The sequence below is a fragment of the Phoca vitulina genome, unplaced genomic scaffold (assembly GCF_004348235.1).
Source record: "Phoca vitulina isolate PV1807 unplaced genomic scaffold, GSC_HSeal_1.0 scaffold5, whole genome shotgun sequence".
Lineage (NCBI taxonomy): Eukaryota > Metazoa > Chordata > Mammalia > Carnivora > Phocidae > Phoca > Phoca vitulina.
Genome location: NW_022589708.1, coordinates 68,935,022 through 68,962,638, shown reverse-complemented (window position 1 = coordinate 68,962,638; position 27,617 = coordinate 68,935,022). Strand labels below are relative to the sequence as shown.

Sequence of the window (27,617 nt, the reverse complement as noted above, 5' to 3'; positions counted from 1 at the left end):
ACTGTGGAAGGACCAAGTATCATGTGAGCCCCAGGACAGCAAGCTTTGCCCTGTACTAGGGAGCCAGCGATGGTTTCAGTCCCTGCTAGTGAGAAAGTCATACTAGTAATGAGACTTAATAAAGGTGGAAGAGATTGCCAGCAGCATTTCGGAAATGTATACTTTCACCAATTTATTTTAAATACCTAAATTACCTGTCAGGGCTTCGAGTAGAATGAAAGAAAAATTGTCCTAGTGGTAAAGTTCTTTATTTTAGCAAACATTTATCAAAAGTGTGTGTGTGAAAAAAAGTGTGTGTGGGGAAAAAAAAGTGTGTGTGTGTGTGTGTGTGTTTACCTGTACATACACACAAAGCTCTGTATGGGACAGAGATGGAAGGATGTGGTCCCTGCATTCCAGGAGCTTCAGACCTGGAAGAGTTTAAGGCAGTGCACAAATAGCTCTGACAGGGGCCCGCGTGTGTCAGAAATGCCACATGGATGGTGCAACAGTAAACATTGTGAGATTTCAGGGAACAGAAGACATACACTTCAGGGCCTGATGGCTAGAGAAATCTTTCTAGAAGAGGACATAGTTTATCAGGTGCCTGAAACAATAGAAGCGATGGGATTTTACTGGGTGTTGATGGTAAAGAGGATAGGAAATGTGCAAAGGCCCTGAACAGAAAAAATGACATTTTAAGTTATCTTTGGGGACTGATGAATGGGTCTGTTAGTTGAAACAGAAGATGTGTATTGTTAAAATATAATATTCAAAAAGAGGCGACATTGTGACTCTCATAGAAATATAAAATGAACACAGGTGAGAGATAAAAACTCATGTTTAATGAGGAAGTTATAACCAGTTCAGAAGAGAACCCCAAAATGGACCCATTTATAAGTCAGGAACTTTGAAATGAATGCACAATCAGAGGCAAAACTGGCTTTTTCCAACAGTGGGAGAGTGAAGTCAATTGAACCTTCACTGGGCACAGTGTTTTTTTCTGTCTGTAGACAAGAATCCTTGGCATTGCTATCAGTAGTCTATCATATGCACAATTTTAAAATAGCTCAAAGGCATTAAAAGGTGGATAGCTTCCACAGACTCAAATTAGATAACCCCTGAGAGGTGAACTCTGAGCGATGCATAGTTTTCTACTGAGACACAAAATTTTCCTATTGGCTGGGAGTGTTAGGGAAGAGACCAGGTAGGAAAGGATCAGACTGTGGGAGACTTTATGGCATTGGGGGGAGCTTTATCTCAGACATACCAGGATCAATTTGATCAAAGTAGCAACTTAGTGTCAACCCCGAGGTAGCAGGGTTCGTGAATGAAGAGATCCTTGAAGTGTGGAGGCATTTGGGGAGTTTGGGTGTTGATAAAGATTTGAGACTGAAAGGATCCAAACTAAAACGGAGACAATGGAACTAGAAAGAACAATCTTATGTAAAATTGTATAAGAAGAATCAATATTGGTTGAGAGAAGGAGAAACAAAAAGTAACTATGGTTTTCAACCATGGTTTGGAACCATTTCTATTCAATTCAACAAATACTGAGTGGCCAAGCATACTAGGACCTGTGCAAGGTTCTGGGGTTATAAAAACAGTAAGATAGAGTTCCTGCCCTCAGGGAATTCTCAATCCCAGGAACAAGGCAGATCCCAACAAGTAACAGCGCAGCATGAATGCTATACCCGAGGTCCATTTCAAGTGCTTTGGGAACTCGGGCAAGGGAGCAGTTAATGATGCCCGGAAGGTGGACAGCTATGTCACAGAAGCAGTCAGGGCCCAGTGGCATTTTAAAGACATCTGTTATCCAGAGGAAATGGGTTGGATCATGCCAGGCAGAAGGGTCTGCGTGGACAAAGAAGTTGCGGTGTGAGGAGCAGAGTACGGAGGAGTGACTGGGGCTGAAGCGGGACAGGCACACAGGGGCCCAAGGACACCATGAAGTCTGGACTCTTTCTGATGGATAAGAAGTGCTTCCAACAGAGAAACGCTGGGCTTAATGAGAGGTTATAAATCATTTTACACGTATTGAATTTTCAGGGAGGGTAAGATATCTGAGGAGAAATAACCGGGGCTCATTCATTTATGGGGTCACTCAACAGACACCGAAGGATTAGAGACCAGAGCAAATGCGTGGAGAATATCCTAGGGAAGCAGAGTTTAGGATCAGGAAGTAGGATCCACAGAAGGATGCCCAGAAAAGAAATGGTGGCCAAAAAAATTGGAAGAAGCCTCAGAAGAAGATGCAGCTTTGCAAGGCAGGGATGGGCCATTATGGCAGCTGGGCAGAGACCCTCACAGAGGAATGAGAGATCAGCAGTTAGTTGCTCACTGGAAACCAGCTTTGAGAAAGCCTTTGGCTGCGATGCTATTTGTTGACATGTAGAATGCAGTTTCGTAGTCGATAGATTAATATTAAATAGTTTAAGCATTTATGCTAGGTTATGCTGGCTGATTATGACTGGCTGTAACACTTCAATGGAAAAGCAGTGTACCAGACAGAACACAATCGTGGTACTGGTGATGAGCTTCCTATCTGTGGTCTGTTGTGGGGGGAGTCCTATGAATGGAGGCCATGGTGAGCTCCCCGTTTTAACTTCGAGTGACTTTCCTCTGTTATCAAAGTTTACAGATATCCTTTTTAAATATAAAGTGCAAGGCATTTTATTTTGGATTCTCGGGTGCAATAGTAGCTAACCTGTGATGAGCATGGACATGGGTAAATGGGGACCAGATGCAGCTGAAATACCGCGTTAACCCATTTTAAACAGGGAAAAACAGTACTCCACAGTAAGCCTCACCTGATGGAGGAGGTACTGATACTCACTCGATACATTTACACACAGAGATGAAAATTGTGGCTGTAAAATAAAAGAATCACCAAATCATTATCATTTCATATACCTTCCAGCTACATGTGCTTTCTTGCTTTTTTTGCATGTGCTTTCTTGTCAAGTTTGTCTGCCCTTGGTTTTAGACTTTTCTTCTATCTAATAATGACCTAAACATGCAGTAAGTCACATGACACCAGCGTTTGTATGCTGCATGCTGTTTTCTATTTGAAGTATTGCTCCAACTTTGTCTCTGAAAACAGTCACATACAGTAAGGGGAAGTTATTTCCTCTTGGTGTAGTAAAGTATGATTACTCCCCAAAGGAGCTGGTGCCAGAACAACCAGGACTAGACTCCAAATCCTTACTTGCACAGGCGAATTGTCTTACTGTGCTTCAGCACTGTGTAAGTAACCATATGGGAGATGAGAGAGAGTCTAGGTTAAGATGGGCAGCATCACCGAATCCTGAGGAGGAAAGCGTTTCAAGGAGAACCTGAGAAAGAGTGTCATTTGCTCAGGAGACTTGAGGGGGAATGACCACAAAGTCCTGTTGGTTGGCCAGTGGGTTTGCCCTTTCTGATGTTTTATATAAAGGTTACCTGTAGTGCGGCAAGAGCAGAAATCGGGTGTCAGAGAAGAAGTGAGGCAGGAAGAGGAGACATCACCAATGCTTGGCTGATTGAGAGTTTGGCCAGAAGAAGGGTGTGTCCTCAGATGAGGGATGGGAGAGCAGAATCCAATGAGGCCCTTGTGTGTTTTGTGGAACCCTCTCATGCTGAATGAAATACAAGAGCTTAGCACTGTGCCTTTCTGCCAATGGTTGTGTCCATTCTTTATTTACATTTGGGCTCAGTGTTTTCAGGTGGTTGCGATTCCTGAGAGACTGATGTGTGTTTAAGTTGGGCTCACAATAAGTGGTTTTATTCTACCTATCGATTCTGGTTCCAGGATAGTGTCCTTTCCCAGAGTGAGCTGTTCCCTGCAGCAAACCCAGGGAGCCCGGTGCTCCCTACCTTTCTCTTATGGCACTAATGTAGGACAGGCGTTGCTCAGACCCCTCAACAAGGAAGCCTTTGCAAGGCCCTGTGTTTGCATCTGCTGGAGCCAGAAAAGTGTGGGAACACAAACCAAGCTACCAGGGTTATAATGGAGGCCCTGGTATCTTTGTGCTTGGATGAGAGCTAGGTGGGTCTTTCTCTTTTTCTTTTCCTTTCTTTTCTTTTCTTTCCTTCTTTTTCTTTTTTTTTACAATATCAGCTCTGATAAGTAAAATTCCGTCAATAATTTCTATCATTTGTTCTGTCATTAACTTAGCCTATGATCCTCTCAGAGTCAAAATTTTTTATGTCTGGGCTTCAGTTTCAGTATTTAGAAATGGAAGAGGAAAATAGAAATAGACATTTTTAAAGGTCTGTTATGTGCCCCGCACTTTATAGTATCTCATTTACTCTTCAGAAAAAACCCAGCGAGGTAAATATTCTTCGGTCCCGTTTTACAGCTGGAAACACAGAGCCTCAGAGAAGTGGACATGCCCAAGCTCACACAGCCAATAAAGGACAGAGCTGTAACTTGAACTCAGGACCATCTGATCTTCCCAATGCACTAATGAAATTTTGAAAACGTGGCTTGTGAAGAATCAGTCATCACATAGGGGGTTCTGAGAACATTATTTAAGTTGCAGCTTATTTGCAATTCAGTGTGACATATTCTTTACTAATGTCATCTCTATAAATTCCAGATACTTTGCTCAGGCATTCTAAATAACTGGGGTTTTCCTCTAGATGTTAAATATTTACATACTTTTGTAGCACCTCAGTTTCTTAATATGTTAAAAACACCATCTATAAATAGGAAACACATGGTAAAATAAATCCATACCTCTCTAATAGAGCGAAAATAACTTTTTACCATCTTGGGTAGCAATAATTTTTCTGGAAAGGAAGCAGATGAAATTCTAGTGCTTCAACACTGATTCTAATGCTACAGTTCAGTCAAAATCTATTTAAAATATATAAATGAAAAATATAAGCAGTCAAGAGTAAAACCAAATTAACTGGCATTGGATTCATATTAGTGTTATTCAGTGTTTCTTCAATTATTCTCCAGTGGAACAGTGTGTTCTATAAAATGAACTAAGATATTAAAATCAAATAATACAGATCTTTTCCTAATTTTCAGGAAAAATAGATTTAATATATAGATTTATATAATTTTAAGTTTTTGTAAGAAATTATTCTTAATCCTTTGGTATCTGTCACCACTGATTGAATGCTAGATTATCTGGCACTAGTATGATATATGATCAAGTAAAAAAAATTGCACTTGAATTACTGTAATAAATCAGCATTTTGTGGTATTACATAGACTGTGTACCCTGACCCCCAGGTACTTGGCCATCTGAACTAGTTTGAGAAATTAAACTATCAGTGAAGTTGGTTTAAAATTTATTCACGAAATGCACCACTCAGGACAAGTCAGCCTTATTACTATAAGATATGAAGTGACTCCACTGAGTAATTATTCAAATATTTATGTAAAGTTTCCTTCTTTGCATTCAGCAAGTATAATAAAATGCTTATGAAGAATTAATGTCTTACCTACAGCATAATGGACAGTCTCTTTTAGCCTATTTATACATAAAATGCCAAAATAAACATCAAGAAACATTTGCAAAGTACATTTAGTATCCCCCTCTATCCCCCCAAAAAGAAAACACCAGTATGAAATGGTTATGTGATTCTGTGCACTTCATCTCCTCAAGCTGCACAGTACCTAGCTCATCTATGATGGAAGAATATGATCATTTAAATGCAACAAGAACATCTTTGTAAATGGGCCTGCCCCCTTTCAACAGCAGCACAGAGCTAGAATTCATCTCACCATTGGCTCTGCTTCCCGTAAATGAAGGAGTTGAGTAACCAAGAAGCCAGCTAGACCTTCCTCCCTTCCTGAGCTTTGAGGGCCAGGTCTTTGCAAATTCCACCCTTCCTTCCTGAAAGCCTGGACTCAAAAGGGCTATAACTGAGAGATGGAAAAAACACATCCACCCCATCCTGACCTTTCATCTCTTCTAAGATGGTCTCAGTATATTTGCCATGGAAAGTATGTCCAGTAGATATAATACCAAGAATGGCTTTGAGATGACTTTAATGGGTAGAAAAAATTATTATGGCTGAGCTTTAAAGAATACTATTGACGTTCTCTATGGAGCACGTGGGTTACACCTAAGTAAGTGTAAGTAACTAAACATTGTGTGCTCTACCCAGAGATAATTAGGGGGTAAACATAGGTTTATATCACATTTATGGGTCTGTAGTAAATAACAGAAGCATGTAAATATCCCACACAAGTGTTTTTTAATTAAACTTTTTATTTGTAAATAGTTACAGAAAAGGTGTAAAGATAGTACAGACACTTATCAGGTTCCCCACACCCGGTTTCCTTTATTAACACCTTTCCTTACCATGTATATTTGTCACAACTAAGAATCCAACGTTGGTACATTATTAGTAACTGAATTCTGTATTTGCATTTTATTTCTTTTTCCTGAATAGCTCTTTTCTGTTCCAGGATACTGTCTAGGATACCACCTTATATTTAGTCATCATGTCTCCTTTAGTCTCGTCCAGACTTACACAAGTATTTTTAAATTACTGAAATACAATAGTAGATGGTTGGGGATTTTATTACATATGCGATAATTAAGGCAGTATTAACCTGTGGTGAGGAACTCTGAATTCTGATTTTTTTTTCCCCCCTCTGGGAGGAACCCCCTTCATTTCCCAGTTCAAAATATTAGATGAGATGGTGGTGATTGGAAGTACCCTTTCTTGTGCTGGGGTAACTTTAGAGAGAACTTGTAAATTACCCCCATGACATGCCATAATTTGCTTTCCTCCCCAAATTTCCCACTGTTATATCCACAGGAACAAAGGGAAAATATGTTGTGGCTGTGAATATTACAGTGTGTGGGGGGAGGGCTGTTTTTAAAAAAATAGAAATTTTTCAATTTAAAAAAAACTGGTGATTATGTTCACAGGGCAGGCAGACTGCAATAGCCTATTTATTTCTGAAAACTGATATTAAACCATAGCTAAAGATAATGTACAATTTTGTGTATGTACTTATAACCATAATCGTAAGAGAGAGCAAGAAATAAGGCTCTCAAGAAAGAGAATCTGAGGAAGAACACATAATTGTCCCATTCAATCTTAGAGCTGCTTTTAAAGCTGACAGTGGAAAGTCCCATTGACACGAAGCACTTGAGCTCTCCTTGCTCTAGTTCCTTTATAAAAAGAAGTTAAGCCTCTCCTGCTTAACTACAGAAACATTTTAAGTTAACTAAGGTTTTCCATTTCTTCTGCCACCTCCCGGCTCAAGCCGTGATCACTGTGTGCCTGGAACTGTTGCAATAACCTCATTCAGTTCGAAAGAGAGAGAGAGAGTGAGAGTGTGTGTGTGTGCGCGCGTGCGCACGCTCCTAACCACCCCTGTTGGCAGACCCTTTTGGTCCATCCTACACATCACTGCTGAATTAAACCTCCTCAACATGTCTACGGGCTTATTTTCCTATTCAGAAATCTTTAGGGGCTTCCTATTTTCTAGAGAAGAAAACTAAAATTCTTCAGACTAGCATTAAATACTTGCTATGATTTAGTTTCAGCTTAAAATTTTCAACAGTATTTTTCTTTACTCTAGTATACCAAAGTCCCTACACCAGGCAAATATTTCTTCTCTCAGTTCACTCAAAACCTTCATTAAATTAATCACTGTAATTATTATGAACAAACAATTATTTTGCACCTTCATCACCATAGGCTTCCTGCCTTTGAGTCTTTGCTTAGCTTTTTTCTCGACTCTTAATCTCTCATTTCTACCCTTTCTATAAAAGGCCCAGGTAAAACATGTCTCTTTACCTCCCACCTACCTCTCCCTGTAGTGATCTCTGTCCTGAGGCCTCCTGATTTCTATGTGCACCCTCAGTATGTCAGTATATCTCCTCCAAGTTGTGTTTTCTGTATATGCATACTTACCGTAGGGTCTGCACCGAGTTGGAATCTTACCAGTTAAATGATTTTTAAATTCTTCTTCCACTTAACATTATATAAACATTTATTATTATTAAATATTTTTGAAATGACTTTTAATGGTTTCAGAGATAATCTACATCACATTATTCCACATTGTATTAAGGCATTTACACATAGCTGGACATTTAGGGTGTTCCCATTTTTTTGTATAATATGTAATGTTGTCCTGAACATTCTTACTCACCTCTAATTATGTATTTGAGTTAAATTCCTAAGAATGGGCTTATTGAGAATGCCTTTTATTAGGTTCTTGATCTGCATTTCCAAATTTCCTTCCAGATAGGTTATGCCAATTTTTTTCATCTATCAGTAGTGTTTGAACATGCCTATTTAATCACTGTCTCATCGGCACTGGGGGTTATAATTTGCTTGTAAGAAATTTTGTGAATTTGTGTTTGTAAATGAGGTGGTGAAAATGTATCTCGTTGTAGGTTTACATGTTCTGTTTATAAAGCCTTTATCAGAGGGGTGTTTGCCAGTATTTTCTCTGGGTCTACAGCCTGTCTTTTCATCAGTTTCTTGACAGTATCTTTCTAAAAGCAGAAGCTCTTAATTTTTTGACTGAACTATTGTTGACACACAATGTTACATTAGTTTCTGGTGAATAGCCTAGTGATTCCACAAGTTTATACATTCTGCTGTGCTCACCGCAAGTGTAGCTCCCATCTGTCCCTGTACAACATACGATATCATTGACTAGATTCCCTAGGCTGTGCCTTTTATCCCCGCGACTTACTCATTGCATAGCTGGAAGTCTGTGGCTCCCATCCCCTTCGCCCATTTTGCACATCCCCCAACCCCGCCCCTCTGGCAACCTTTAATTTGTTCTCTGTATTTATGGGTCTGGTTCTCCTTTTTGTTTGTTTTGTTTTTCAGATTCCACATATAAGTGAAATCATAGAATATTTGTCTTTTTCAGTCTTATTTTACTTAACATAATACTCTCTAGGTCCATCCATGTTGTTGCAAACGGCAATATTTCATTCTCTTTTATGGCTGAGTAATATTCCATTGCATATATGTACCACATCGTCTGTATCCATTCACCTGCGGGTGGATACTTGGGTTGCTTCTGTATCTTGGTGGCTGCATCAGTTTGCATTCCTACCAACAGTGCATGTGGGTCCCTTTTGGACACATCCTCACCAACACTTGTTACTTCTTGTCTTTTTGATTCTAGCCATTCTGACACATATAAGGTATTATATTATATTATATTATATTATATTATATTATATTATATTGGTTTTGATTTGCATTTCCTTGATAATTAGTGATATTGAGCATCTTTTCATATGTCTGTTTGCCATCTCTTTGTCTTCTTTGGGAAGAAAAAGTTGGCTTAAGTCCTCTGTCCATTTTTAATTGGATTTTTGGGGGGAGTTTTTGGTGTTGAGTTGTATTAAGTTTTTTTAATATATTTTGGATATTAACTCCTTATCAGATATGTCACTTGCAAATATCTTCTGCTATTCAGTAGGTTGCCTTCTCGTTTTGTTGATGGTGTCCTTCATTATGCAAAAGCTATTTATTTTGGTTTAGTCCCACTAGTTTAGTTTTGCTTTTGTTTCCCTTGCCTGAGGAGATATATCTAGAAAAATGTTGCCACGGCTGATGTTAGAGAAGTTACTGCCTATGTTTTCTTCTAGGAGGTTTATGGTTTTCTGTCTCACATTTAGGTGTCTTTCATCTAATTTGAGTTTATTTTTGTGTGAGAAAGTATAAGAAACTGGTCCAGTTTCATTCTTTTGTGTGTAACTTTCCAGTTTTCCCAACATCAACACCATTTATTGAGGAGACTGTCTTTTCCCGTTTTGTATTCTTGCCTCCTTTGTCATTGATTAATTGACCATATATGCGTGGGTTTATTTCTGAGCTCCCTATTCTGTTTCATTGATCTTATGTGTCTGTTTTTATGCCAGTACTACATAGAGCTTTGTAGTATATCTTCACATCTGGGATTGTGATACCTCCAGTTTTGTTCTTCTTTTTCAAGATTGCTCTGACCATTCAGGGTCTTTTAAGGTTCCATATAAATTTGAGTATTATTTATTCTAGTTCTGTGAAAAATGCTGTTGGTATTTTGATAAGAATTGCCTTCAATCTGTAGATTGGTTTGGGTAGTATGGACGTTGTAACAATATTAATTCTTCCAATCCATGAAGATGAAATATCTTTCCTTTGTGTCTTCTTCAGTTTCTTCTGTCAATGTCTTAATAGTTATCAGAGTTCAGGTCTTGGTTAAACTTATTCCTAGGCATTTTATTCTGTTTGGTGCAATTGTAAATGGAATTGTTTTCATAATTTCTCTTTCTGCTACTTTGTTATTAGTGTATAGAAATGCAACAGATTTCTGCGTATTAATTTTGTATCCTGTGACTTTACTGAATTCGTTTATTGCTTCTAATAGTTTTTTGGCAGTCTTTAGAGTTTTATATACATATAATATATATATATTATATGTATATATAACTTTTATATATATGTGTATAGTATCGTGTCATCTGCAAATAGTGACAGTTTTACTTCTTTCTTACCAATTTGGATGCCTTTTATTTCTTTTTCTTGTCTGATTGCTGTGCCTAGGACATGCAGTACTATGTTGAATAAAAGTGGTAACAGTGGACATCCTTGTATTGTTCCTGATTTTAAAGGAAAAGCTCTCAGTTTTTCACCATTGAGTATGATCTATTGAGATGATTGTATGACTTTGTATCCTTCATTTGGTTAATGTGGTGTATCACGTTGATTGATTTGTGAATAGCGAACCATCCTTGATTGATTGAATCATCCCCAGAACAGAAGCTTTTAATTTTGATGACGTTCAGGATCAAATTGTCATGGAGTTTGCTCCTGGTGTGTTACCTAAGAAATCCTTGGTTAGCCCAGAGTCACAAAGATTTTCTCCTGTGTTTTCTTCAGAAGTTTCATAGCTTTAAGTTTTTGTAGTATGATTTTTTAAATTAATTTTTGCACATGGTAAGAGATATCAATTGAGGTTCCTTTTCTCATGATAATTAATAAAAGATCACAAATCTTTCCAGATAAGGAAATTAAAATAACTCTCTATCAAAGATATGTTTGTTGTTTGAAAAAGAGAGCAGTAGTTTGCCTTTAAGGTGATACATAGGAAATTTTTGCTCCTGGCTCATGTCTTGAGTCTAATTTGGGTCATAACTCAGATGAGTGGATGAGTGATTATTGGCAGAAACCCATACATTGTATTACCACTTAGGTTATTTGTTTGGGAGCTAGATTTTTTTATTTCACTTAAGCGACTAATGTAATTGTGTTAATTAAAATATTTATTTAAACAAGCATTTTTGAGACTTAAGGAGTACAAGGCACTATACTTCTTAGAGAGTATGGGAAGATAATTTCTCTGCAGTCCATGAATAACCTGTATGCAATTAACATCTGATTTCTAGAATGAAAGGAAGTCAAAGTAATTAACTTTCTTGAACCATAAAATTATAATATAAGGAACATCTGTCAACATTAAGAGATTTGGGCCCTTGGGAATGTACTAATAAAGATTATTAAAGGAAAGATGTGATAAATAAGGTTTTATGGTGAATATAGCTTGGAGTTATTTGTTAAATGAAAAGTTTCTCAGTAATTGGCAGGGCCACCAAAGCCTTTTTATCACCTGTTTTTCTCTGTAGGTCATCAACTCAATGAGCTCCCTTTCTGAATACTGCCTGCCTTCCATTCTGCGTACATTATTTGACTGGTATAAAAGACAAAATGGCATTGAGGATGAATCACATGAATACAGGCCAAGAACAAGCAATAAATCAAAAAGGTACATTTCTTTTGTGTAGGAATTATGAGGTTCTCCCTTCCTTCCTTCCTTCCTTCCTTCCTTCCTTCCTTCCTTCCTTCCAGAAACATAAATCAAAATGGAATTTATGCATCATCTAAATCTGCCTGTCTGTACATGGATACCTAGCAGGTGCTGCAGGGGGCAGGGGGAGAGGGGCTGTCTAGCAGTGGGAGTACTAGTCATGGCCACCTGTCACAGGTTGAAAAGACATATTCAGCCTTATTTTGACATTGATGGGGCAGGTGTAAAGGGCCCTGAGTTACCCTTGTGTCTGCTTCTTTCCTGAGCCCTGTCTCTTCCAGTGTATACCCTAAAAGCAGAAGGGCTGTTGCAGGCCCTGCATGATGCCGCCTCGTCCCTGCTAGTAACTTTGAGTGCCCAGGGTGCCCAGGTGGGGAGGAGGCAGGGTGGGACATCAGCAGTAGGCCTGGAGCTGCCACAAATTAGCCCTGGGACTTTGGGCAACTCACCACCTCTCTCTACTTTAGTCTCTTCACAAGCAAAACAGGGAAGTCAGATTACACCATCTCCAACTTCCCTTGCAGCTGAGAATTTTGTTTGTTTATTATGTGCTCCCCTTCTCTTATGGATTTGAAAAGTGGGACTTGCTGCTATAGAAACACTGTAGCAACCGTGAAATTTAAGATTCTTGTACTGTCAAATGAATGTGCATCCCCCAAACATTTATGTAAATATATGTAATTCATATGTTTGAAATATAAGTAAATATAAGAAAGTGTGCTATATTTACCTTTTAAAAATTATTTTAAAACAGACTTCTCTGTATGAATTGATTATGCATTTTTAAAGAGAATAAATGGAAATGAATCATTCAGAAAATCAGATATTAACTACTTCTTGTGATTTATCTCTCATTTTTCTTGACACTTCTAATACTTTTTTTTAAAATATCCACTTCTCAATGTCATGAAATGAATTACATTTCATCCAAACTTGTAATTTCATTTTATAATATGCTCGAGTTTATGCAAGATTCAGTCATTTATTTATCATCTTGTTTGGGAGAGAAATGAATAACTTTTTCGTATTGAATCATTTTTTTTTAGTTGAAGAGAGGGAACTTTTTATTGCAATATAATGTACACATGGCAAAATTCATTCTTTTAAACTGTGTAGTTCTGTTTTTAGTATATTCACAAGGTTGTGCAGTCATCACTACTAATTCCAGAATAGTTCAGCTCTCCAAAAAGAAACCCCACACTAATTAGCAGTCTCTTCTTACACATATTTTTTGATGTATCAAATTTTAAAGGTAAAATCTTAATTCTGTGTCTGAAAATGGTTCAGACTGTGTAATTACTAAATTAATGGTGTTAGGGGTGCCTGGGTGGCTCAGTCGGTTAAGTGTCTGACTTTGGCTCAGGTCGTGATCCCAGGGCCCTGGGATTGAGCCCATGTCTGGCTTCATGCTCACTGGGGAGTCTGCTTATCCTTCTCCCTCTGCTGCTCCCCCCGTTTGTGTGTTCTCTCTCAAATAAATAAATAAAATCTTTTTTTAAAAATTAATTAATTAATTAGTGGTATCATTTTATTATTCTTCCCATATTACATGTTAGTTTATAAACAGATATTAAACTTTTCCTGGGGGGTGAGGAATGGGGCCGTTTTAGTGAGTTGAATTAATTGAGTCTTAGTTTTGTTTCTCTGTTTTGTCAGAATGTAGTTACTAAAACAATTTATTTTCATGAATTATTTTCTTCTCATGAATTTATTTCTTTATGGATTGGAAAATAATATTTTAAAAATCAGGTTACTGATTGTTTTTAGGAGATGAGAGTAATTGTCAAGATCAAACATGGCATCAGGACAGTGAAATTCAACTCAGCAGCATTTAATTAACATTTGGGAGTTCAAAATAAGAATGTGTGTTTGGGAGAAAGCCAAAAGAATGAGGGTGTCTAGAGCATGATGTAGATAATAATGCGAGTTTCTGTTACTAGAAAAAAAGAAAAGAGGAACTTTAGAGAGAAGCATAAGCAACCGAAAACAGTCAAATGTGACAGATGTGTACTAGGGTTACAATTTCTAAGATTAGTATAACATCAACATTTTGACTGCCAAATAAATTTGTCAAATGCTGCCGGCTCCTGGCAGTTAGACCTCAAACCAGCAATAAAGTTGAATTCATTATTGGAAAAGTATAGATCTTACTTTTATTTGAAAGCATAAATTGACTTATTAAATAGAATCAGGGGTTTAAAGTTTTTTTTTTCCCTGCCAAGAACTGCTACTTTCTCAAGGCCCTCTGGCCCCTTTTAAAGATCCTTGTTGGCCATCCAACACAACAATTTTCTGTCTACTGCTGCTGGCCATCTTTGAAAGCTCTCCTTCCTTTCGGTCTTCAAACTTCTTATATACTTATTCCATGATATAATCTCCAGGTCAGACTCTTGAATGTTCTCTTTTTTCATGCAATTCTCCTCCAGCTGGCAGAAGCTCTTTCCAGGTCTAGTGGGTCCTGAAGGACTTCAGATAGATGGTTTGGGCCAGTGCTCTTCCTCTCCGCAGGACCATTCACAGTGATCCTGAGTGAATGAGTTCCTACCCTGTCCATACATTTCTCCTTGAGAGTTACAGCTGCAGCCTCCCTTGTTAACCCGTTCTGTGATTCACCAGCCTTCATTTGACTTGCTCCAGGTTACAGAGCTTCTTCAGAAGTTCTTTTTTAGATCTTAAATATCACCGTCCTTTCTTCTCATTCCCATTGACTGAAGAGAAGAACATTCCCTATTTATAATATTCTTGATTTATTTTAAACAGACCTGCATGACAAACCCAAATCTGGTCATCCTTTCTCTATGGCCTTTCCTTAATATGCAAGTATTGAGCAGTTCCGTGTCAGGAGACCATGCTAAATATATTACACACTTTGTCTAATTTAATACTCAAGCAGACCTTTCTGTAATTACTATTATTATTCCCATTTTGTAGATGGAGCAATTACTGGTAAATAGAAGAGGCATCATTTTAACCCAGGACTGTTCCATACCAAAGCCAATGCTCTTAGCCATAGTTCTGTGCTGGGGTCTCTGCAATCACGTCATTTGTCTTTCTTGGTTCAATTCCAAATTAGCCCTCAGTTAGTATGTTAGGTAGGCAGCACCGGGGGTTGGGAGTGGGGATGGGGGTGGGGGTGGACTGACATTTCTGTCCTTCTGACAGTGCCAATTCTGCTCCCTAACTTTTGAGTGAGTTCAAATGACTCCACTTTGCCTCTTCCTACCTCTTCTTCCACCTGCTTTATAACCATTCTCTGTCCTACTGCCCCTTCACTTCTTCGTTCATAAATCTCAAGAGACAGAAGGTCAAGAGGAAAGAGGCATGGAAACAAAAAAAGAAAAGTGATTCCTAACCTCTCTCCACCCTCCGTAATCCTCCTGTAGCTGATAATCATATTCTGTCCTTATTGTTTCCTACATTGTGTAGCTTCTTTCACAGGAGCTTCTCAATAACCACCTCCAGTATGGCAACCCTGCGCTGGGTCTGTATCCATTCCACAGATGATAGAATTCCAGAAAGTCCTGGGTGACTCAGTTTGTTAAGCATCTGCCTTCAGGTCAGATCATGATCCCACAGTCCTGGGATCGAGCCCTGCCTCAGGCTCCCTGCTTAGTGGGGAGCCTGCTTCTCCCTCTGCCCCTCCCCCTGCTTGTGATCTCTCTCTCTCTCATCTCTCTCTCTCAAATAAATAAATAAAATCTTTATAAAAATAAAGAAAGTCCATTGAATGAGGTTGTAGATTCACAAGTAGCTACTCAAGTTGACGTGGCTGAAAAGTTGAAATTTGAAGTCAGATATTCTGTTCCTATGTGAGTTCCCTACACCTCACTCACTGATAGTAAGTGTTAGCATATATTTACCACTGTAATCTCATAATAGCAGAATTGGTTTGCAGTCCATTGAGAATGAGCCCTTGATGTTTGGTGAATTGTATCACTCCGAGAATATCTTCAATGCCACTGAATGTGAATATTTTAAATTTTACAGTGATGAACAACAGCGAGATTATTTAATGGAAAGACGGGACCTCGCCATTGATTTTATTTTTTCTTTAGTATTAATAGAAGTTTTGAAACAGGTAGGTCAGTAATTTAATGTTCCTTTTAGATAAGATTTATCTGAAAGCTACTTATGTTTTTAAAATCTAAGTTTTAAATTGTTCATGAATTTCAAATACTGGGTCATGTGAATTATGTTTATGGATTGCTAAAGGCCATATATAGTTACCAGAAGTACTGTTACTGATTTGACCCTTAATATTCCCTTCCAAGTTAAAAGCCATCTTTTTTTTTCTTTTCAGATTCCACTTCATCCTGTAATAGACAGTCTAATACATGACGTTATTAACTTGGCTTTCAAGCACTTTAAGTACAAAGAAGGGTAAAGTAATTTTTCTCTTTAGAATTTTGAAGAAGTGGGGTACTTAAATCTAAAACAAGTGTGCTCTTTTTAGATGATGGGGGACCCCTCACTTGTCTAATCATATCTTATTTAGGTACCTTGGTCCTAACACTGGCAATATGCACATTGTGGCAGACCTGTATGCGGAAGTCATTGGCGTGTTGGCGCAAGCTAAGTAAGTGAACTCAGTCCTTTACCATAAGAACTTGAGTGCCTTTTCTACTGCAGCCTAGCCCCGCTCTCAGGAAGGGGCTGTGTGTGAGCTAGCAGAGAGCTAGGCTCCTTTTTGCGATGGGTACCATGTCTCTGAAACTGACTAAAAGCTCCCTCAAAGCAAGTACCATGTCTGTTTTCAGTTGTTTTCTCCATAGTCTTTTTTACCTGGCAGTTGGGCCAGGTCCTACCAGGAGTCCATGAGTTCCAGACTACTGCATCAAAGAAAGAAATGGACTAACCAAATTACTTTTCTCTCTGCCCAAATATTCCAAAGAAGTTTACCAGTTTTAGAAGTTTTGTTTTCTATATTCCATGAGTGGGTAGTTACGATATATATCATCTGTGAATGGGAAAATTCCATTCTAGAATGTCCCTCTACTATAGACCTTACTTAATTCAGCTGAGCTAAAAATGTCCCAGACTCTGTCATGGAAACAAGTCAGAGGAAAATTCTCATTGCTAAATTTATCTGGCCCCATAACACTACTTAGCAGGATAGAACAAAGTGGTGTTAGACTATTAGCAATAATATACTTCTTCCAAAAGTGATGTCACACCTTATTCACCCATCTTCATCTTATTCAACCCTGAGGCAAATCAGGCAAAATCCTGAATGCCAAGGTTAAGCAAAATGAGCCAGAGACAAAATATGAATACAGGCCAAGAGGTGAGCTTAATAAAGCAACAGTGATGCCCTGATGCTTGTGAAATGCAATCCTCAGAAGGAGATTTTTATCTCCAAGAGATGGAACTTCCTAACTTAATAGCATGGAAATGCCCAGTTTATAAAAAAACAAAATTTTGTAAAAAAGTACTTACTCAGCAACCTTACCTAGTGAAAACCCAGACAAGAACTCAGGAAACAGACCCCCAAAATTCTTCGGTGTGACTTATTAAACCTGGTTTATCTATTCATCTCAACTATATATAGTTGAGAACTAAACAATAGTGTTATCTGGGCCATTTTGCATGAGATTATATACTGACTTTTATTGCAGCCCATTGTCATAATTGTGGTTCATGAGTCATCAAGAAAAAAAAGCCCAATACATCTCTTTTTATTGTAATTGAATGATAAAAAGTATTGGCATTTTAAAGGGAGAAGCTTTAATTACCTAGCAGGTTGATTCACATGTATCAACCCCGTTCCTAGAAAAGATCAGAAAAATGAGTTATTGATATGTATTTGGCTCATTTGTGTCAAACCCTGAAAATCTCAACATATTCCTGTGTAATTCCTTCTGTAATTATCCCAGCCCAATTCTCTTATACTATCATTTGGAAAATTTAATTTGCCAAAAATGGCTTTTTGTGTTTTTCTTAGTTTTTGTGAACTATGCATAACAATATTGGTTACTGTAGAATGAGCTTCCTTAGCAATAGTGATTTTGAGTTGGTTGTGAATGAACTGAAAAACAATGTCATAACTAAGCCACATTCTAAGGTTATAGGAATTTCCATATTAGGTCAGATTTATATGATCCGCCAAGCCAGTGTTTTCTTGCCAACCATGGCTTGTTTTAATTTCCATGATGTCAGTATTTGTCCCAATTCGGCAATAGTCGGGTATATGAAATGTCTCAATTTGGACAATGCTCCAATACTTTCCATTCATAAGAGAACCCCTTGGTCAGTGGCTTCTTATAGTAACTACAGTAGTGTATAGTGATCATAATGATATATTCTCAACCAGTCAATGTATAGATAACCTTTATTAATAGATAGTACAATCTTAAACTGGTGTCATAATCCAAATTATCACATCGCTTCCTTTCCGTGAGTATGCCAGAAACATTACTTGTCATTGCCTTAAAAAAGTACTGTTTCCTTTTTTCTCAGGGGGGGAAAAAAGGACGTATGCTTATCTAGTACAGGGTGCTAAACTTGAGTAATATAACATTTCTAATTTTAGACTTTACATCTAGCTCCCAGTGGTAATGCATATGAAATATTTTCTTCATTATGACTTTAGTTATTAATGCTTAGTATTAGTCTTTAAGTTTTAGCAAAATCACTGTTTTTGATCTTACCAATGATAATGCACTTAATTCCTATCATTAAGGGAAAAAGATTTTGCTATTTAGTGATGTTTACCCAAAGTGTTGATGTTTTGAAAGTCAGTTAAGTTAAAGTTTGACTTTTTTTAAGGTAAGTTTTTTTTGGTTAAAATCTGGTGTATTTATTTAAATAGTGATAATGGCCTCTAAGATACATAGATTTCAAAATTACTTTCTCTTTATGTGATACAATCATAATGTATATATTCTTAAACTCTCACTTTTATAATATATACTCAACATTTCAAAGCAGTTTATTTTTATATGGATGTTCTAGTATACCAAAGACTGAGCAATCATTTAGTTACTGTATTTACTAAAGACAGCACAAAACACTAAAGGCACAGTCACTGAAAATGAATTAATTTTTCCCTAAAATTATTTTATGGAAAAATAGATTTTAAGTGCAAGTAGATTTTGGGATTTTTTTTTTAATGCTAAAATAGTATGTTTAAGTCATCTGGGACTTTTAAAAGTAAAAGATAGCCATATTTATTCTTCCATGAAAAATAAATAGACTGTCAGCCACCCACTCGTGAGAATGTTGAACTAGTAAGTTATACAAGTAACCTGCCCTCTCCTACTGTTCCTTGTTTTAGTCATGGATTAGGGATAGAAAACAAACTTTCCTAAGTATCATACAGTCTTTAAGACAATATAACTCTAACCTGTAAGATTACTTTTTCCTTTTAAGCTTTCACATTTCAAAATTAAAATCCTTGGTAAGTTTTTTTAGTGTTTGGGAATAACTTGAATAAAAATATAATTTTTAAAAATCCAGTTGAGAATTAATAAATTTTTATAACCTTGATTAAAAGTGTCGTTCCCATTGCTTTGCACACCATCTCTGCCTCCCACCCTTTATCATCTCTGCCTAAAGACTCAGCCTTTGCCCCAACTCAAATCCCCAGAAATCTCCACTAATTATCCAGCTGGGAAGAGCCCTTTCATTCTCCTATGCCCTGGAGACTCTTTAAGTGTATTATTCTCATAAAAGGCAATGTGAAATATGAGAAAGTGATCTGGCCTGACCATTCCATCTCCCGGAAGGATCAGTGAGATCCCAGCAAAGGGTCGGGCACTAGCCAACACACCTCACAAATAATAATTAATATATTATTATTAAATTATGTTATTATATTATTACTATATATTATTATATAATAATTAATCTTATAAATATTCAATAATATAAATAATAGTTAATCATAATAATTAATTTTATAAATAATGATCATAATGATTATTTATAAATTAATGATTATAATCTTATTTATTATTATTATTATTATTTGCATGGTTCATGGTCAATTCTACATTGCTTTATCTTCCCAAACTGTACACTGTTCTTAAGGCAGTGACTGTATTTCGTAGTTCATGACAATGTAAGGCAGCTGGAGTACAGTGGAAATTCCTGGAATTTGTGTCAGAAGACCTGGGTTTGAGTCTTCTTTGTCATGTTGATCTTCCACATCTGTTTCTTCATTTGTAAAATGGAAATGCGTTCACTGCCTGACTCAGTGGATTGTTGCGAAGGTAAAAATGTAAGAGTATAATGTGCAGAAAATATAAACCACCTTACAAATATACCTTATCGTTATTCCTAGTCCAGACTGGTGCTTCATAACCTTGAGCACAGCAGAATCACCTCTGGGGCTTGTTAAACAAGAGTCCTGGAACTCAGCCCCAGCGTTTCTTATTTGGTAGGTGTGGCGTGGGCCAATAAGGAGTGTTTTGCATAAATTCCCAAGCAGGGCTGCTGCTGCTGATCTGGGGGACTTTGAGAACCACTGGTCCAGACAAAACATGGCACAGAGATTAAGCGTAGGGACTCTAGAGCCAGACATTTGGCTTGAAATTCTGGCTCTGCCACCTACCAGCTGTGCGACTTTATCAGATTAAGAAGTCTCAGCCTCAAGTTCCTTTTCTGTAAAAAGGGTATGATAATAGTCCTCTGCTCAAGTGAGGATTACATGATCGTGACGATAAAATGCAAGGTTCACTGAACTTTGCTTGGCATATCGTAGGTGCTGGATGTCTGCTTATAGCTGTCATCGTCTCCGTCCTCAGCATCACATTATTTCCTACTCTATAAGAAGTAGTTTAAGATGACATTGGAATTTGGATTTTATATTTTCTCTTCCATTGCCTTCTTAAAAACCTCTTTTATTGTGAAATATATGTAGCAGACAAGAAGAAAAATCTGTAAATTGGTTTAGAAAAATATAGTTTTAACCAATTATTCCCAAACGAGCACCACGTACCCTCCTGCACTGGAGCCAAGAACGAGAAAAGGACCAGCTGTCGCCACGTCTCTGACACCAACTTACCAATCATGGCCCTCTTGTACTGCCTTCTGGTGAAATAATAGCTTCATGTTTACCACCTACTTTATTTGTCCTCAGGTTTCTACCTTGAGCTGTCAAGAGTCGTTTCAACCTTCCAGGATTCTGTTAGTTGGCCTTTAACTTTTATGATCATAATAGCCCTCTTTAATCATGCCTTGCTCCTAAATGACCTTTTCACATCTCTAGAACCTCAGGCTAATCATCTCAGGAAGCAAAACACAATGAATTTTAGAATGCTTTCCTTTTTCTTTTAACCAGCCATTTCAGAAATAGTTGGGATAACTTTTATGTGTATGTTTCTCTACCTTGGGTACTTTGCAGATCTGCTACTATTTTCCAACCTCTTAGGATCTATTCTTTTTTATAATCCTATATGATAATGTTGTAGTAATTAATACTATTAGTTATTAATATTTTACTGTTAGGCAATACAGACGCCTTAAGTTCCTTGCAGACTGTGTCTTTTTAGTTGTAACATCTCGTGTGTGTAGAAAAAGCTTATTCATCTTTTAGATTTGATTTGAATTCTTTCATCATTGGATTTTCTTACAACCTAAAAGTATTTTTTTCAATGATTATTAACCTAAAAGTATAAAAGAAACAACAATAGAAAACTCTGGAAATGTATTAGGATGATTTCTTGGCATGATTTGCTGTCATTGTCAGAGATAGCAGGCCTGTGCTATTGCTCAGATGCTTACAGTTAGAGATACTTTAGGCCCTTGGGGTCTGCAAATATGTTGGAAATTGCCCAGCCTGAGGAAATGGAGCTTTTTGTCATGCTCAGTTTAACAGCGAGGCCATTTTGAGAGGGTCTAAATAACCCTGAATCTTCTCCCTGACTGAAGGAAATGCTGAGCATCTTATAGAATAAGAGAAGAAAGGAGAAGATTGTACTCTTTACCAAATCCCCAATAGGAAATCCTTACAAAATGACAGCCATGTACTTCAACTGATTCAAAGGACTCCTGTCACTGTGCCCTGTTACTCCTAGATGCTGGAGGCCTCCATTATAGTCACTTTCATACCCATTATTTGATAAACCACTCATGTTCTCTTCTTAGATTCCCTGCTGTAAAGAAGAAATTTATGGCAGAACTCAAGGAATTACGGCACAAAGAGCAGAGCCCGTATGTTGTTCAGAGCATTATCAGCTTGATAATGGGGATGAAGTTCTTTCGAATTAAGATGTATCCAGTGGAGGACTTCGAGGCTTCTCTTCAGTTTATGCAGGTAGGTAATATCTTGGGCAGGAGAACCAAAGGGCTATCAACCTGAACAGCTCCCTTCATCAGAATGACTGACTTGGAATGTGAAAGCCCATTCACTTGACAATGTGGAGAAAGTCCTACTTTTTCCTCAGTAATGCATAACGTGCTTTGTAACCAAATAATAGAGTTGCAGCCAGATAATTTCACTTTTAAACTTTCCTATCACCTTTGAAGTAGGGTGTATAGTGGAATGTCTTACTGGTTGGCTTTTTTCTCTTTTTGACTCATCAGCTACATGTTGATCACTGATTTTTTTGCTTTTTATAATTGATAGCATTGAGGTGGCTATGTTAACATTCATAGGCATCAGAACTTTAAATAATGCAGAAAACTTTCTATTCCTACTATAAAAGAGAATCAGTTTTTTAAAAATCAACCAAACCGTACATATGGTTTAGGTGTCAATTATGCAGTGTTTCTCATTATGTACTAACAAAAGAATTGTTGCTAATGTGGATTTTGCAGAACATGTGGCTCTATTAGAATTTATAAAACTTTCTTTAATACTGCTGTGAACTAGGTTTAGTGAGGTTCTTTGTCAATGAAGAGCTTAGATAGAGGGATTAGGCATATAGGCTGTACTAGTTCATACCCACTAAAATGGCTATGATCAAAAAGACAGATAATAGCAAGTGTGGGTAAGGATGTAGAGAAATTGGAACCCTCGTACACTGCTGGTGGGAATATAAAATGGCATAACAACTTTGGAAAACAGTTTGACAGTTCCTCAGGGGTTAAATCTAGAATTGCTATGTAATCCAGCAATTCCACGTTTCTAGGGATATATCCAAGAGAAGTGAAAATATACATTCACACAAAAACTTGAATGCAAATGTTCATAGCAGCATTATTCATAATAACAAAAAAGTGAATACGGCCCAAGTGTTCATCAACTGATGAATAGATAAACAAAATGTGGTATATCCATATAAGGGAATATTATTTGGCCATAAAAAGGAATGAAGATCTGATACATGCTACAACATGGATGTACCTTGAAAATATAATGCTAAATAAAAGAAGTCAGACACAAAAGGCCGCATATTACATGATTCTATTTATATGAAATGTCCAGAATAGGCAAATTCATGGAGACAGAAAGTAGATTGGTGGTTGCATAGGGTTTAGAGGAAGGGAGTGTGGATAGAGAGGTTGGAAATGACTGCTAAAGAGCACAAAGTTTCTCTGGAGGATAATGAAAAGGTTCTAAATTTAATTGTGGTGATAAATACAATTGTGGGGGTGCTGGGTGGCTCAGCCAGTTAAGCGTCTGCCTTCAGCTCAGGTCATGATCCCAGCATCCTGGGATCGAGCCCTGCATCGGGCTCCCTGCTCAACGGGGAGCCTGCTTCTCCCTCTCCCTCTGCCTGCCGCTCCCCTTGCTTGCCCTCTTTCTCTCTCCTCTCTCTTTCTCTCTGTCAATCTTTCAATCTCTGTGAAATAAATAAATAATCTTTAAAAAATGTACAATTGTGAATACACTAAAAGCCATAGAATTGTACACTTTAAGTGGGTGAATTGCATATCATGTGAACTATATCTCCGTGAAACTATTTTAAAAAAAAAAAGAATATAGGCCATGTATCAAACTTCTTGGGTTTAAATTCAAACTTCAGCACTTACCAACACTGTGACCTTGGGCAAGTCACCCTTAACCCCTCCCTGCCTCACTTACCTTTGTGCAAAACAGTCATAATGGTGCTAACCTTAGAAGGTGGCTCAGAGGATTGTTGGCACGTGGTAAGCACTTAGTAACTGTTAACACTTTTTAGCCCTCTCTCATATGAATAATTCATGTATCTATGCATTTGAATGATGACTCGAAAGACTATTTACACACATATACAAAATAATGTAGGAAAAGGGCCCCAATTCCAGGAGTCATGAAGAGCCATTCTGCATTGGGGAAACCGTTTCAATGACTCCATGTTGGCAATGCCTTTCTTGGATTGATGTCTTAGTATAGAGTCAATAGACTAGGGATTGTGGTAACTTTTGTTGGCAGTGGTCCCAGTGTTGACTGAAAATAAGTATAATAGCTAATATAGATATTAACATATCATCACAAATCCCTGTAGCCTGGGACCCTTCCATGAAAACAATACCTAATGAAGAGTTACTACCAAAAAGGCCGGGAAGGAGAAAGGGGCTGGTGGAATTCTCAACAGGCCAGCTTCCCCAATAAATGATTCTCTGGGCCACCAAAGATACCCTTTCATAGATAGTAGCCCACAGGCAAAGACATCCTTGCTTGAGGAACTATTCTAAAAGTTTCTTGCCTGGGGTGGGGGAGGGCAGCATTCCAGACTTGCTTATGAAACTTTCTGAATAATAAACACACCTAAAATGTCAGAGCTGAGATGTAAACAGCTCTGTGCCTGGGGCTGTCACAGGGCCCAAAATAAGTTTAATATCTTCTGCCTCTCTTCACATGTTTACCTTCTCTGGGGACCTGTGTTTGTGGGTTAATCAAGGATCCAGGGCCCCACGCACAGTAGGTGGTCAAGAGAAATTTGTCAGCAATGAATGTCTGAATGAATGAATCAACCAATTAAGTGAGTGGATGAGTAACTGCTTCCTGGTTGTAGATGCTTTGTCCTTTCAGCATAGTGATTTGAGAGAAGTGGGAGGGTGAGAAAGCCAGTCTTGCAAAATATCATTGAGGCCATTTTGAACTTAAGTATTAATGCTAGAATCCAGTGATTTTCTTTAATGGATTAAGGAATATGCTATGTTAGTGTATATGATTGAATTAAAAGCTGTTTCCTTACATTTGTTTAAGTACATTTTATGTGCACATTTCAATCTGTTCTCCCTCCTTTATGCTTTTTTCTACTTCCTAGGAATGTGCACATTATTTCCTCGAGGTCAAAGACAAAGATATCAAGCATGCCTTGGCTGGGCTTTTTGTTGAAATTCTTGTCCCAGTTGCTGCCGTGAGTTACGTTTTTATTTTTAAGAACTTCTTCAAATTGGATTAGAGAATCACCGATTTCATTAATATGATATTAACATGCATCTCTATTTTAGGCTGTTAAAAATGAAGTAAATGTTCCCTGCCTTAGAAACTTTGTTGAAAGCCTATATGACACCACGCTGGAACTTTCTTCTCGAAAGAAGCATTCGTTGGTTAGTAACTGAGAAAATCCAAAACGCAAAACTGCAGAGGCTAAAATCCTTAGGCTGAAATCTATTTGAGAGTCATAAGGGTCCCCCAGATAGGAGCATTACCTACAGCTGCCCCCAAAAGAGGGAGCATTTCCAAATTTGGAGCTTGCACTTAACGTTGACCGTAACTGGATCACAATAATATAAGGGGATTAGATGGTGTCACCTCAGATGACCCTTCTTGTCCTAAGATTCTGTTGTTTATTTTCAAGACTGGCTTACCTTGATTTTTATTTTGAGTATTTTTTCCAATCTAAAAGTCAAAGTTTATAAAAACAGTTTATCTTTTTCAATCTTCAGAGGTCTTCACTGGTTCGTTCCTATCCTGATATTCAAAATCAAAATGGAAGCGGGTAGCAAAGGGAGTTGGGAGAGAGACAGTTGCCCATAGGAAAGCTTCTCTGAAGGCTGAGGAAACAGTAATTGGGAAAGCGTTTGTGCTGAAGAGCAGTGGCACAGAAAAATCTTTTGAATTACCACGACCTTTTGCCCTCAGTAGTAAAAAAAAAAAAAAAAAAAGACTCTGGTTTATGAATCAACGCATGGCATATGAGCTATAATTGTGACAGTATGGAGGAAGCAGGTTACTTAGGGAGCTGGTTTACTGGCATGATTTATGCCGGTCTTCAAAGTAATGTTCAGAGTTGCTTTGCTGGCAGTGGTGACAGATGTCCTCATTGTCTACTTCAATGGTCACTGTGACTAATCACTAGTATTTTTTTTTTTTTTAGATTACTGGCTGGAATTAGAGTTATACTCGATGGTAGCGTAGTTCAAAGTCAGTTTAAAACCAAGTGAATAAAAAAATGAAGTTAATGGTCTGTGAAGCACTGAATCTCGTTGTGGCAATTGTTTTTTGCTAATTCAACTTAATGGATGAGCCTGTTATATTTTTGTTAAATCTTCACTAGCCTTAATTCTTTGGGTGCCCTCAAGGTGTATGTCTGGTTCAGCAGAATGGTGATGGGTTCTGCATATAAATTTTTTGGGTGGCTGCTCATTAGCTTTTCTATCTTCTCCAGTTGCTGTGGGAAACCAGCCCAGTTAGGCAGGAAAAGCACAGTAGCACCTCTGTTTATTCACTCGTAAGCAAATTCCTCCTGTGGTTAAATTTGTCTTGGTGGAGTTTACCAGTGCAATAACATTTCTTTTAGGAATCTTCCTTAATTACAGGAAGATTGCATGCAAAAGAAAATATATACACCTACCTCTTAGAGAAGGACAAGCTAGTAGATGTTTATGAGCAAAAACCCCAATAACATTTTTAAAATTAGTGTGCCTTCCTGCTTTCTCTCTGAGGATTGAGAGTGATCTAAGATAATGAGTTTGTTTTTAAAATTCGTAAGTGAAGACTAAATCAGTGAATCAGATTTCCACTTACTATACATGAAACTTATTATACACTTCATAATTCTAGATAATTCCACCCCCATCATCGTCAGAAGGCATTTGCGAAATGCCTACCTCTGCATGGCCCCCGTTGAGCCTTGTGTTATAAAGCGTCCTGTTTATTCTGGCCCACAGAGGGAGATGGCTAGGTAGCGATTCCAGAGAACGTGTGTTACCTGGTTTGTTGAAATAGAAATCATCTCGTGACCTCACCTTCTTTCTCCTCAGGCCTTGTACCCCTTGGTGACCTGCCTTCTCTGCGTCAGTCAGAAGCAGCTGTTCCTGAACAGGTGGCACATTTTCCTCAACAACTGCTTATCCAACCTTAAAGTTAGTATTTCTCAGTTCAAAAAAAATCTTTTATACACTAGATAGGCATCCGAGACGGTTACATGTGCTTCTGCGAGTGATTCCTAAAGTTTGCAGGGGGATTATCCTATACTATTGGGATAATAAAAAAAATATATTAATGAGAGTTCTCCTTATTAAATATAGTCAATTTTATATAAGACTTTATTTATTTATTTATTTATTTATTTATTTAGACTGCAAGCCAGTGGAGGGGCAGAGGGAGAGGGGGAAAGAGAATCTCAGGTAGACTCCCAAAAGGGGGCTTGATCTCACTACCCTGAGGTCGTGACCTGAGCTAAAACCAAGAGTCAGACACCTAACTGACCAAATATAGTCAGGCACCCCAAATATAGTCAGTTTTAGAAGATGACCGAGGATAAGAGAAATCACTCCCAAATTGGGGAAATAAATCTTTTCTAATAAGGATCATTTTTGGGGTAGAATTAAATACCCTTGTATATGCATTAATTATTGCATTTTATCTAACTGATTTTAAAAAAGGGGAGGCCGCACTTCACTGGCAGAACCATGTGAATTGATTTCAGAAGCTCACCTATACTTCCTGCATCCTTCCTCTGCCCCCGCCAGTCTAGGAAAATATTTGAGGGGAAAAGTTCCTTTCTGTGGAGGGATTGGCTCCAGTCACAGAGAATACTTA

General features: G+C 37.8%; 1 protein-coding gene across 11 annotated transcripts in view; it reads left to right on the top strand.

Annotated features, from left to right (window-relative positions):
• FRY (FRY microtubule binding protein) overlaps window positions 1-27,617 on the top strand; it is a 426,749-nt gene that overhangs the window by 244,438 nt on the left and 154,694 nt on the right. For all 11 annotated transcript variants that reach the window (XM_032403234.1, XM_032403231.1, XM_032403233.1 and 8 more), the window contains 8 exons: window positions 11,577-11,716; window positions 15,746-15,836; window positions 16,059-16,138; window positions 16,254-16,334; window positions 21,845-22,013; window positions 24,895-24,987; window positions 25,082-25,180; window positions 26,837-26,938. In XM_032403234.1, the coding sequence (XP_032259125.1) occupies window positions 11,577-11,716; window positions 15,746-15,836; window positions 16,059-16,138; window positions 16,254-16,334; window positions 21,845-22,013; window positions 24,895-24,987; window positions 25,082-25,180; window positions 26,837-26,938 (855 nt within the window). The remainder of the gene's footprint in view (window positions 1-11,576; window positions 11,717-15,745; window positions 15,837-16,058; window positions 16,139-16,253; window positions 16,335-21,844; window positions 22,014-24,894; window positions 24,988-25,081; window positions 25,181-26,836; window positions 26,939-27,617) is intronic.